At 42.7% G+C, this 13,978-nt stretch overlaps 1 protein-coding gene across 1 annotated transcript in view; it reads left to right on the top strand.

The window, feature by feature from the left end:
- Nucleotides 1–13,978, top strand: part of LOC139749465 (uncharacterized) — an 84,223-nt gene that overhangs the window by 47,406 nt on the left and 22,839 nt on the right. The window contains exons 2-3 of the mRNA XM_071663367.1: nucleotides 7,372–7,576; nucleotides 11,242–11,358. Of these exons, the coding sequence (XP_071519468.1) occupies nucleotides 7,395–7,576; nucleotides 11,242–11,358 (299 nt within the window). The 5' untranslated portion in view covers nucleotides 7,372–7,394. The remainder of the gene's footprint in view (nucleotides 1–7,371; nucleotides 7,577–11,241; nucleotides 11,359–13,978) is intronic.

The raw sequence follows: 13,978 nt of genomic DNA, 5'->3' as shown, positions 1-13,978 counted from the left end.
AAGAACTCTACCTCAGTATTCCCTGGGTAACGTAAAAGGCGACTAAGAGGGGCGGGAGCGGGGGGCTGTAAAGTTTCTCCCCACCCTCGCTCTTTTCTTGTATGTCAGTTTCTAAAAGATGGAACAGAAGGAGTCACACGGATGAGCGCTCACCCTCCTCGAAGGATCAGGCTGGGATGTCTGAATGTGTGTGGATGTAACCAAGATGAGAAGAAAGGAGAGATAGGCAGTATTTCCAAGGAAAGGAACTTAGATGGTTTGGTTCCGAGTGAAGCAAAGCTCAAGGGTAAAGGGGAAGAAAGGTTTGTCTTTGGGATAAACTCAAGGGTTGATGTTGGGGCAAAAACTAAGGAAGAGGTAGTACTACTGTTGAAGCATTGGTTGTGGGAATGTGTTAAGTGTGAGAAAGTATGACCCATATTGATGTGGCGAAAAAGGAAGGTAGAATGCGAAGGACTGGTGATTATTAGTGCTTATGCACCTGGCCGAGAGAAGAAAGGGGATAAGATGCATATGTTCTAGGAGCAGCTGAGGGAGTGTGTCAGCAGTTTTAATGCAAAAAGATCGGATAATGGTGATGCGTGATATAAATGCGAGAGTGAGTAATGTGGCAGTTGAGGCTATAACTGGAGCACATGGGGTACTCAATAGGGTAAGTAGGAACAGTAAGCAGCTTGTGGAGTTGTGCTGAAAAAGGACTGGTAATACCTGGTTTAAGATGTGACATACATAAGAATACGTTCTTGACTAGGTAAGATGATAAGAGGGCATTACTGTATTGCATACTAATTAATAGGCGTGCAACAGAGACTCGTTGATGTGTTAAGAGGGGCAGCTGTTGGGATGTCGTGTCATTGCTTGGAGGTGACTAAGATGAAGATTGCTAAGGGTTTTTGGTAAAGAGGAAATGATATGAAAGAGAAAAGTGGTGAAAATATGTGAGCTTGGAAAAGAGACTTGCATGGAAAAATACCAAGAAATATTGAGTGTAGAATGGCAGCTGGTGAGAGTAAACGAAGAAAGGGGAGGGATGACGAATGGGAGATATTTAGAGTGTTGGAACTACAGAGTTAAAAGTTTGTTGAGTGTACCTGGTGAGTAGTAAGGGAAAGCGGTGATACAAACAGTGAAGGCATGCACTAATCATCAGACTGGAGAGGGATGATGTGGATAATGTCGCAGTCTTGGATCTGAAAGAAACATAGAATAAGGTTGATAGGGCTATTTCATGGAAGGTCTTACGAATACATAGTATGGGAGGAAAGCTGCTAGAAGTTGTGAGAATTTTTGGTCAAAAGTGTAAGGCATGAGTGCGAGTAGGAAGGGAGGAAAGTGAGGGAAGAGCATACGAAACACAAAGTTATAGAAAGGTAGAGAGTTTTTTTTCCTAGCCAGAGGGTTTCAAACTTGGGAGATTCAAGGTCCACAAAGCGGGCGGTAGGAGGTTTTATGCTCCAGTAAGCAGAAATACCACAGTTGGAACAGCGTGAGAAATTATAACTGGAGACCTGATCGTGTAGTGGAGAAGAAGACTTAGGATGTTGAGCTTAAGTGAGATGATGACTAGAAGCAGTAGACAGTTGTTGTTCTACAACGCAGCGAAGGTTAGATTTACGATCGCAAATGTTGCAGAAATGATCAGGGAAAGAGCCAGATCTAGGATTTGGGTCTGAGGAAGTGTCTGTAGAGGGGTTGGGTACCATGACGGCGTGCAGAAAGAATTGGCTGAAGAGAGATGATGCCTGAAGAATCACTGAGACTGATGGTTTTTGATTCCACTGTCGTTGCTTATGTTGGGTTTCCAGAGTAAAGTGGAGAATATTGTTATATTTGTATACCGTCACTGTATGGAGTACTGCTCTCACATCTGGATTGGTTCCAGCTCTGCAACCTTACTTGACAAAATTGTGTCGAAAGTGGTCCGAGTTTTTATACTCTTCAAGGCTGATCTCAAAACTTGGCAATCTTGCCCTACGCAGCAATGTTCGTTCACTTTCGCCTCCTCTGTAGGTGTCTGGTTTTTGATCCTGAGAGTTTGTGGCTTGTGTTACCCCACCACTTGTTAGACCACGCAATACTCGGCAGGCTGCTGCGTCACATGATTCCTGTGTGGTTGTTGGCAACTCATGGGTGGGTCGTTTTGATAACTGTCTTTCTCTACACCTCGAAACTTTGGAACTCTATACCCTCTCATTACTTTCAAAGTGACTGTGACCTGACACATTTCAAAAGACAGGTTTTTCACTTCCTCCAAATTTCTTAGGTATTTTTCTTTGTCTTCATTTATCCTTTCAGTAACCTTTCTATATTTCAATTAAGACCCAGCCTTGATGTAGACTTTTGTCCGTGACTAGACCCTCCAACTTTAAAGAAAATGTTCACATTTTTACAGGGTTGAATATTGTAGTGCTTTAATATTGGAAAGAGGACAAAGAAGGATTAATTCAAAGAACGTAATCGGCAACAGATCACTGGGTCCTTTCGAGGATGTTTGTGATAGTGGAAGATATCAGAATCTCACAGATTAATGTGGTAAAAGTTATAAGGTATACCGATATTTCAAAGAAAATAACCTGCAAATTGTCACTGTAACTCGGGGGGCCACAAATAATCTAAGCGAAATATTTGTTAAGTCTCTTCGTAAACGCATCTATAGTTCTGTAATTGGCAAATGGTTCTTCATGTTAATAGTTCTGTTGAAGAAAAGGTACCTCAGGGTAAAACGTTTCCCCACGAATTCGTAACCATCCCTGCGAGTGAAATCAGACGAATCATATGTAACTTGATAGATTATCAAAGCCTTTGATAATTCTGACTACTTGTAGTACATCACTTCTCAACCTTCTTTTCTAAGCTAGAGAGAATCATGTCGTTTAATCTGCTCTCGTAAGATTTGTGACTCAGCTCTGGAATCATCTTGGTAGCTCGACGCTTTACTCTCTCGATTCTGTCTGTCTTTTTGTGAGGTAGGATAACGAAAATTGAATGCTTTAGGTCACCGGAGATTATTAACCCCAAGTCTTTTTCTTCATTTCATTTTGCAGTTCAACAGAATTCATACTGAAGCTTGGCTTTTTCGTTTTTACTGCCGATCTGTAAAACTGCACTTATCGATATTGAAATTCTATACCCACGTATGATCCCAATCCACCAGTTTCTTTATTTCATTTTGAAGCTGTTCGTTGGTAGATATTATTCCCAGCTTTGTATCATCAGCTAATTGGTATTTTGCAATAGAGTCCATTATCAATATCACTGATATATATGAGAAACAGAACTAATCCCAAGACTGATCCTTGTAGCACTCCACTTCTTACGTGTAACCATATTGAGACTTGACGATTGATCGCAACTTTTTGTTGACGGCCACCCATCCAATTTCCTCTCCACCGAAGTACAACTCCGATGATGCCATAGGACAATTTTTGCCAGTAACCTTTGATATGGAACCTTGAATGTTTTTTTGAAAATCTAGGCAGATGATATCATCTGCTTTACTTTCTCAAGCAGATTTGTCAGGTATGAGCGATTTCGTCGAAAACCAAGCTGAAAATTGTTTAGCAAGTGGTGGTTCTCTAAATTGTTTACAATTCTACCTCCAGTGATGGTTTCTATAAGTTCTCCAATTACGGTCGTTAGGCTAATTGGATGACAATTTTCCGGGCAGTGACATAATACCCATTTTGAATATCGGTGTCACATTAACAAGCTTTTATTCATCTGGAAGTCTTTCCGTAACAAGTGACTTAATGAAAAGGGCAGTCAAGGGATTAACCATCTCGTTTTTCGTCTTTTTCATTGTCCTCGGATAAAACTTAGCAGGGCCTGCGGGTTTATTTATTTTCATTCTGTTTATTGCTGATAGCATGTCTTCACCTCTCATGTCAGTTTGTTGAGGAACGTTCTCCTCTCATGTCAATGATACTGGATTCTGGACTGGAGTTTTGTCTTCGATCGTAAATACAGATGCAAAAAAACAGTCGCTTAAGATTATTGCCATGACTTCGTAGTCTTGAATCAGATTACTCAACTGAAAAATTCCTTTGGGTTTCATTTAGTATTTTCAGCCATATACGCTTCGTATTGACGTTTACTTTGTCGTATAGCTACTGCTGCTTATTAGTCCCTTTCAGTTTCTTATGAACAGCTTTCTTAGACAAAAGGGCACTTTTCATTTCACCTTTCCGTCACCTTGGCTTCATTTTTGAAACAGACCGTTAGTTATGCACTGGCACACATGTTGCCCCTCCTGCTCATGTCGTTTCGTTGACCATATCATCCCAGGTTTGCCTATCGAGAATAATGCGATTATCATTAAAATTTGCATGTTTAAAATCAAGTATTTTTTTTTTCGCGTGTCATGTTGACCAACATTACTGGGAGAAATTGCTTTCTAGGATTATATAACCTAACTCGATTACTGCTTCTGTATTCTGAGATGGGGAGGCGCAGATATGAATTGAGAGAGAAAAACAAGATCAATAGGTTTGAATATTGCAAATGAATCATCAATCAATTTTACTGTGTCATGATTGACACTAATGTGTGGGTTTTATAATGACAACTTCACTGTTACTTACCTTGAACCTCGTAGTCCCTGTTGTTAGTAACCTTCTTGCCTCTGTTGACAAAGACTCCACTCCCTGTTAGCCCCTGTAGAGGCCCTGCCAATCCGTGTTTTGAACTGCCAGGCGTAGAGAAAAGGAACCAGATTAGGAACTTCCTGCAAACGAGGAGAACCAATGTGGACAGTGAAACGTTCTTGTCTCTTTTCTATTGAAGGTTTACTGGATAATATGATGGAATATTGGAGGAATAGAGGATGAAGAGACAATGTAGAAAAGTGAGGATTTGATATAATACTTTTTTCTTTATTTAGCTGAATGAGAGCCGGGGTTTGCAGTCGTTGCAGACGCAAGTGAATGTCATGAGTTCAAAAGGTACTCTTCTTCCCAGAGGAGTACAGGAACTGAAGGCAGCATGTCTGAGATTGGAGATAGGTCGAGGGCTGATGATGTACAGGGAATCAGGAAACAAGCTAGAGATGAGATACTGAGACAATGTCTGATTGGATAAATGAATGATGCGGTTGGGGTCCTGCGTGTGTGTGTGTGTGTGTGTGTGTGTGTGTGTGTGTGTGGTAGACAGGGAGAGAGAGAGAGAGAGAGAGAGAGAGAGAGAGAGAGAGAGAGAGAGAGAGAGAGAGAGAGAGAGAGAGAGACCACAAGAAAGTCTGTGAATGATGTGAGTATTACAAGGAAGATATATAACCCAGGAACCTCAGTGTGTTGTTGGGTGAGGTGATTTGTGTGGACTGGGGCGTCTGGGCTAACCAGTCTGGCCTCAACCAAGACGACGATCTAAGATAAATCTTCTACACTACTAATCTGGGTTTCCGAGAGGCTGGTGGGGCGGAGGTGTGTGTGTGTATGTGTGTGTGTGTGTGTCTCCTGCTGGTCTGATGTGGTATAAAACATTTCTCAACTCAGTTCACACAACTTGTTTTATTACCAGTATGTTGTTGTATGTTGTGTCTGCTGGTTGTGATGTGTTATCACCAACATGTTGTATATTGTGTCTGCTGGTTGTGAGGTCAGGCGAGGTGCTTCATACAACCCATGAGAAGGTTGTATTTTCCCCAGGTAGTTCACCATCAGTGTGGTGTTGTGAGTGGTCGGTGATGATGTACAGTTGTGGTCAGATCCTGAGGTCACGCCACGGTCAGGTCATCTTGAGAGTGTGGTTCACCTGCTTCCTGGTGAAGACACACTCAAGTGTGGTGGAAGAGTTCGTCCAGAGGATCTGGGTCTTGTTAAGGAGTCAGGGTTCACATCTCCACCCACCACGTGCAAGGAACGATGAAACGTGTTCATATGTGGAATGTTAGATAATGTTGTTGGTAACGCTGGAGGATGATGAATGGTGGATACTGTTGTTGGTAACGCTGTAGGATGATGAATGCTGGATACTGTTGTTGGTAACGCTGAAGGATGATGAATGCCAGATATTGGTAACACTGTAGGATGATGAATGCCAGATGTTGGTAACAGTGTAGGATGATGCATGCCAGAAGTTGGTAACAGTGTAGGATGATGAATGCCAGGTGTTGGTAACAGTGTAAGATGATGAATGCTAGATGTTGGTAACAGTGTAGGATGAAGTGGTGTTTACCTCCTCCTCCACTTTGGTTTGGCTCGCAATTAATCTCACGTTTTCCATTGTTGCTTCTTGTAACTTCAACAAGTTTTATTTTTCACAGAATTGTCTTTGTCTGGCTTCGAATTGTCTACATGGTCCCCTGTGTCATGCAAGAACACCCCCTTTTTTTTTTTACGTTGTGCTGTATATATATATATATATATATATATATATATATATATATATATATATATATATATATATATATATATATGGACCGTTTGGCGTTTGTTCATGGACTTCTGACTCAATAAATGTTTCGCCCGCTGGCTCACAGTAAATGGCATGGTGGTGTTATATCCAGGCGAGGGTATCTGCGGGAATTAATAATTTTGATTTACGTGGAATTACATCATAAAAGGTTTTTGATCGCTGTCGCCCACTGTTTGTGTGCCGGATAATTCTGGATATAGGAAGGAAGAGCCAAAAGATAAAAGCGATGGGAGTATTTATACCTACCATTATATATATATATATATATATATATATATATATATATATATATATATATATATATATATATATATATATATATATATATTGCTTTGTCTAACAGTAACCGTTGTAAGGGAGAGTGGTTAAAGGGGGTCACATGGCGTGGTTTGACCTGGGTAACTAGGTGTGTCTTGAGCAACTTTTTTATGTTTTCGTGTCTTGTCCATTCTCTCATAATGATTTAGGTTAAAGCTAGGATGGGCTTTAAAATTGCCACGGGGTCAAATTAACTTTCTTAGTATTAGCACTTAAAACAGATTCACTGACGTTGAGTGTGGCATAATCAGCTGAGGGGTATAGAATAACGGGATTTTCAAGATCTATGTGGTGATCATTCTCATGACAATGTCTAGCGATCGCATATTTGCGATCATCCCTGCGTATTGAATGACGGTGCCAATAACACCTCTCCGTTACAGTTTTTCAATACGCAGGGATGACCACAAAAATGCGATCGCTAAACATTGTCATGAAAATGATTACCCCATAGATCTTGAAAATCCCGTTATTCTATACCCCTCTGCTGATTATGTCACATGCAACGATAATGCATAAAGTATTCATATATATATATATATATATATATATATATATATATATATATATATATATATATATATATATATATATAAAGTAAATGTGAGTCAGGCATCTCTATAAATAAGTGAATATTTGCAGGTACAACTTCATGGAAACGGAAAATGCGAAGTTGTCAAACACTCTCGTGTATCACATCGTCAAGACTGAGCACAGATAAAGAAAACCAGAATACGATATACCAGCCACCACTGGGAGGAGCAGCCACACGAGTCACGGGATATGCAAGCGGGTTGAGGCACAGGTCACCCTTGACGACCTCACCTCTCTCAAGTTACAAGATCAGGTTAGTCTAGGTTTGGGCAAACATATTTGCAGTATTATTTTTTTTCTACTTATAAAGTTATCTAATCTATTTCAACTAACATTTTCATTCATACTGATGTCTTCACAATGATTCATAAGTTACGATTGTACAATATGTCTATTTGTTATTGAGATGTTGTGTGTGATAGTCTAAGGATTGTCCCGGTCAATATGGTGATGAAAATCTCTAAAGGTGATCAAAACAATATATTAGAACGAGTGGAGCGATGTCAAACTCTCTTCTCCACCTGCAACAGTTTGCTTATGTTGCCGTTGTAATGTACCATTTTCCTTTGTTATCACATCTTGTTCAAACATCGAACTTTTCCATAACTTTAGCTTATCTACAATATTTGGCTAATTCCCTTTAGAACATTACCCTGCTGTACGACCCAACTGTACGACATTTTAAGTACGACGATACGATCTCTTGAGCACGACGGCACGACCCCATAAGCAACGATTGTACGACTTCTTCGGTATGACTGTGAAAGAGGGACCATTTACCTAGCCCTTAAGGGTTTAGGTCAAAGGTCACAGTACGATATTCAAGGGGCTTGTGTCGTGCTCATGGGTCGCACCATTGGTCAAGGGTCATACCATCGTGCTTAATGGTCGTACCGTCGTGTGGAGGGGTAGTAACGTCGTGCCTAAGTGTCGTAACGTCATTCTCAAGGGTGGTACCGTCGTGTTCAAGGATCGTACCGTCGTGCTAAAGGGTCGTACCGTCATGCTCAAGGGTCGTACCTTCGTGCTCAAAGGTCGCACCGTCGTGTTCAAGGGTCGTACCGTCATGTTCAAGGGTCGTACCTTCGTGCTCAAGGGTCGTACCGTCGTGTTCAAGGGTCGTATCGTCATGTTCAATGGTCGTACCTTCGTGCTCAAGGGTCGTACCATCATGTTGAAGGGTCGTACCGTTGTGTTCAAGGGTTGTACCGTCATGCTGAAGGGTCGTACCGTCGTGTTCAAGAGTCGTACCGTCGTGTTCAAGGATCGTGCCTTCGTACTGAAGGGTCGTACCGTCATGTTCAAGGGTCGTACCTTCGTGTTGAAGGGTCGTACCGTCATGTCCAAGGGTCGTGCCGTCATGTTCAAGGGTCGTACCTTCGTGTTCAAGGGTCGTACCATCGTGTTTAAGAGTCGTATTGTCGTGCTCAAGGGTCTGGGTACACCAGGGCTCCGCCTCATAACATCATCACATGAACAACATCACTGACGAAGGTTTTACTCTGAAGTTATCTTCGCCAGGAAGAGGAGAAGCGATCATGACGGGATGATGATGATGTCTTCCATCATTATATAATAATGATGCCGTCAAGAATCTTAGACAATATCTTAAAGTCTCACTACAGATAGCGACAACCTATTTCTCAGCGCCACACAAACTCTCACTTTCCACTTCCATCCAAAATAGGAGAAAATTATTCACTCTCTGCCGCATCGATTTTATTATTGATAAAGCGTTAAAGTAGATTAAATATTCTCAGTTTCTAACCTTCAATCGCTTTCTTTTAGTCTCTTTCTTCTATATCAACTGATATGATTTTCTCAGATAATTCCCTTCTGAAATATTTTTTTTTTCTGTTTTCATAATTTATTGTTTTTCACTTTCTAAGGAAGTTTAGGAGGAAACGTGTGTCATTTATTAATTCTTTTCATATTGATATATTAACTCTACCCCACACTTCCCGTGCCAGGCTATAAGCCTCTACAGTAACATTCTCCATAGCTTGATGGTCGAGAGTACAGATGGAACTGAGGCTCAGAGAAATATTCTTTAAACTACTCATTATGTAATCAGTCAAACTAGGTAATTGGCCTCTTAACGTCTCAACTTTTTTTTTTATCAGACTCTCATTAGTTCAGTTTCAGCATAACTCATCCGATAAATTATCAACATTATGGTTATCTGTGTTTTGTGCCCCAACCTCCTGTTAACATCTGGTAATTTAACATTTCTCTTATACCAGTTTCCCCCTGTGTTAAGGTTAACATTAACACTGGCAGCTATGGTTCAGTGACGTCTGTCTATATATATATAGTTCATCCACAGTGATGATAGTTGTATCTATAATAAACCATCGGTCTTCACATAATATCTTAACATATTTCGTAAATCTGAAAATTCGTGAAGATGTGAGTTAGAATTTAGAAGTAAACGAATCTGAGTGGACGCATTCCCGGACCTGACCACACAGACCCTGACACCGGTCAAAACACTACAGATGTGACCTGGACCTGACCACACAGACCCTGACACCGGTCAAAACACTACAGATGTGACCTGGACCTGACCACACAGACCCTGGCACCAGTCATTACACTACTGGTGTTACTGGTGTGACCTGGACCTGACCACACAGACCCTGACACCAGTCATTACACTACTGGTGTTACTGGTGTGACCTGGACCTGACCACACAGACCCTGACACCAGTCATAACACTACAGGTGTGACCTGGACCTGACTACACAGACCCTGGCACCAATCATTACACCACTGGTGTTACTGGTGTGACCTGGACCTGACCACACATCCTTCCCTCATTCTCTCCACATGTCCCAACCATCTCATACATCCTTCCTCACTTCTCATCATTAGTGATAACATATCTACGTTATCTCTGTTATCTTCAGTGCTTATTCCCTCCAGCTTTGTCTTGCCCCGGATGGTTCTTGCTGGCAGAACCTTGGGAAACGTGGCCGAGGAAAGGAAGTGGTCTGAGGGAATCCTAATGGTGGCCGGAAGTGACGACGTAAGAAAGTCTTGGTTTGTACAGAAAAGTTGGATGAAAAGATTTGTGTTGGTTTAGTGAGACGTGTTGTGTTGCGTCCACCACAGTCGTGAGGGAAGATAGTTTGTGTTGGGTTAGTGAGACGTGTTGTGTTGCGTCCACCACAGTCGTGAGGGAAGATAGTTTGTGTTGGTTTAGTGAGACGTGATGTGTTGCGCCCACCACAGTCGTGAGAGAAGATAGTTTGTGTTGGTTTAGTGAGACGTGATGTGTTGCGTCCACCACAGTCGTGAGGGATGATAGTTTGTGTTGGGTTAGTGAGACGTGATGTGTTGTGTCCACCACAGTCGTGAGGGATGATAGTTTGTGTTGGGTTAGTGAGACGTGATGTGTTGTGTCCACCACAGTCGTGAGGGATGATAGTTTGTGTTGGGTTAGTGAGACGTGATGTGTTGCGTCCACCACAGTCGTGAGGGAAGATAGTTTGTGTTGGGTTAGTGAGACGTGTTGTGTTGTGTCCACCACAGTCGTGAGGGAAGATAGTTTGTGTTGAGTTAGTGAGACGTGTTGTGTTGCGTCCACCACAGTCGTGAGGGAAGATAGTTTGTGTTGGGTTAGTGAGACGTGTTGTGTTGCGTCCACCACAGTCGTGAGGGAAGGAAATGATTCTTATGATTCTTATCCTGTAACTAATCCTTGACCTTTGTGGACATCTTTTTGCTATTACATCAACATCTTGAGCACGACGGTACAGCCCTTGGGTACGATGGCCTGACCTTGTCCTGACCATTCCAGGTCAAGCCAGAGGCTCAGGTTATCTTACACAAAGGTCATACCATGGTGTTAAGGGAGTCCAATCCCCTTGCCCGCCATTCCATGTCTGTCTCTAACGTCGTTTCTCATTCCCCAGCACACCAGTATCCAGTCTGTTGCATTTCTCAAGTCTCCCAGGACTCGCCTTTTCATCGTATTCCACGAGCAACACACAACTGTCTCGTTTTCGTCTGCACTCTTCGCTCCACCATGGGTTAGTAGCTGCGCCTGTTGTTTCGTCTCGCACGTTTCCTTCTTGGGCGCGCGCGCGCGCACACACACACACACACACACACACACACACACACACACACACACACACACACACACACCTAAGGATTGTGAACGTTTTCAAAGCAAAGCTCGGCCATCAACACATGTATGTCACCCTAAGTGTATAGTTGCTGGGAACTCACAGACAGCACTTGCCAGTAGGCAATGCTGTCTGTGAAAGTCGGGCAGTTTATATCATGGGATTGTATCATGCCATGGATCAAACATGGATAATAGATCACTTCGATGATTATGTTAGACATTGATATGGATATACAGATTAAGAGTCTTTTGACGAATGATATCGTATATCTATCTACATATCTACGTATCCATCTATATATATATATATCTATCTACCTTTCATTCCAACACCATTCTTCACTCACACAGTCTTGATCAAGTACATACAGTCATGCAATTTTTATAGGAGATAATTTTCAAGGATTCTGGTTCCCAAATCCCAGTCCTGCAGGTTGGAGCGTTTAATTCCCTAAGGGTAAACTTGAAGACACTAACTGCATTTAATGGCAACAGTTGCCTCGTAGGTTTTCAGCACTAGCATTTCTTTATGGCAGGGGTGAACATCACAGAGTAGGTAACGTACGAGCCGTGTTGGTCCGTTGGTCCATGGTAACGTACCTTGTGTCCTTATTGGTCGCTTGAGACTCTGGTCGGCTTAGTCTACCCAAAACAGCTGTAATGTGTCTTCATATTCCAGATTTACCTCAGAGTGTCTCTAGGTCTGATGTATCATTACGAATGGATGACCACGTTACCAATACCTTGGAAAATCATCGTGTGTTATACACAATATATCCTGGGTCTGACACTGGTCATGGTGTCAGCAGCATCACCAGTCCTGGGCCTGACACTGGTCATGGTGTCAGCAGCATCACCAGTCCTGGGTCTGACACTGGTCATGGTGTCAGTAGCATCACCAGTCCTGGGTCTGACACTGGTCATGGTGTCAGTAGCATCACCAGTCCTGGGTCTGACACTGGTCATGGTGTCAGTAGCATCACCAGTCCTGGGTCTGACACTGGTCATGGTGTCAGTAGCATCACCAGTCCTGGGTCTGACACTGGTCATGGTGTCAGCAGCATCACCAGTCCTGGGTCTGACACTGGTCATGGTGTCAGTAGCATCACCAGTCCTGGGCCTGACACTGGTCATGGCGTCAGCAACATCACCAGTCCTGGGTCTGACACTGGTCATGGCGTCAGCAATATCACCAGTCCTGGGCCTGACACTGGTCATGGCGTCAGCAACATCACCAGTCCTGGGTCTGACACTGGTCATGGCGTCAGCAACATCACCAGTCCTGGGGCTGACACTGGTCATATCAGAAGGGCTGAGGGTAATTGCTTGACACTGAAATCGTTGTTTCTGTTGTCGAAATTCTCTTCCCATATTATGTCGGGCAACAGCTTCTCTGACGCTATTGCTCGAACATCGCTCGATATCCTACATCCAGCCACCTGGAACAGCGCAGGATATCCAGGCAGAATCCTTCTTATGTAGGCCGTAGGACAGTCCTCCATGCTAACATGATCTTCCTTACTCAACACTTCAGTCCATAACTCCGGACAGTGATTGCAGTTATTCCTCTCTACCTCGAGCAGAAAACTCTTTCACTCGTTCTCTCTACGCATCTCTGTCTCTCTAATGAGAGTCATGGCAAGAAGTCCTCTTAAAATGGTCCTGGGGATCGTTGTAATACTCCTAGATCAGGAGGGTGGTGCTCTCTCGCGCGGCTGCTGTCTTCTACATACAACTTACAAACATGAAGGTTGTACGATGGTGTCGAGCATCACTTTAACACACTCAAGTCAGGAGGGTTGTACTTCCCTGGGTGGCTGCTCTGTACAAGTACTGATACGTGGGATTGTAAGATGGTTCTAAGCATCACTTCAACGACCATAATTCAGGAAGGTAGTTCGACAACATATTCTGGAACTCTATTTGTGATATGATTTATAAATGTGCGATGATTTTCTCTAATTGTAAGTAACTTGTATCACATTTCTTACGGGCTACATTCTAGATTTTCATAGCAGAAAATTTGCTTGAATTACCTGTTTTTCACTTTTCAATTTCCCTTCCCCAAAAGCAATTATCTTGACTTCGTTTACATCCACGTTCAATTTCCTCTTCCCACAGACGCTTCCTAAATCCTTTCCCTTGCCAACCAGCCTTGTGCTGACCCCTGTGTTAATTATCCTTCGTTATATGACAACAGATTTACCCTCAGTTTCCTCTCACTATCCTACTCTCCTTCTCTACCCTCACTTCCAGCCAGTGTTCTCGGAAGAAAATTGTGAAATGATTTTCCTAATCATCACCACTAACACTGTGTCGCTTTGTATTAAGTGGGTCAATTGTTCTCTTCCAAATAGCTTTGCAGAGCCATACAGAAGACTCAGTTGTCCCTGGCAAGATCAGCTGTAAGTTAGGAGCGGGACGTTAGGTCACCAGACTATACCACCAAACACTGTCACTTGTCCCGGGTGTCATCTGTCTCCTGGGTTCCACTTGTCCCGGGTGTCACCTGCCTCCTG

The sequence above is a fragment of the Panulirus ornatus genome, chromosome 7, assembly GCF_036320965.1.
Source record: "Panulirus ornatus isolate Po-2019 chromosome 7, ASM3632096v1, whole genome shotgun sequence".
Taxonomy (NCBI): Eukaryota; Metazoa; Arthropoda; class Malacostraca; order Decapoda; family Palinuridae; genus Panulirus; species Panulirus ornatus.
The sequence above is the reverse complement of the archived record's forward strand: the minus strand, read 5'-3'. Positions and strand labels throughout refer to the sequence as shown.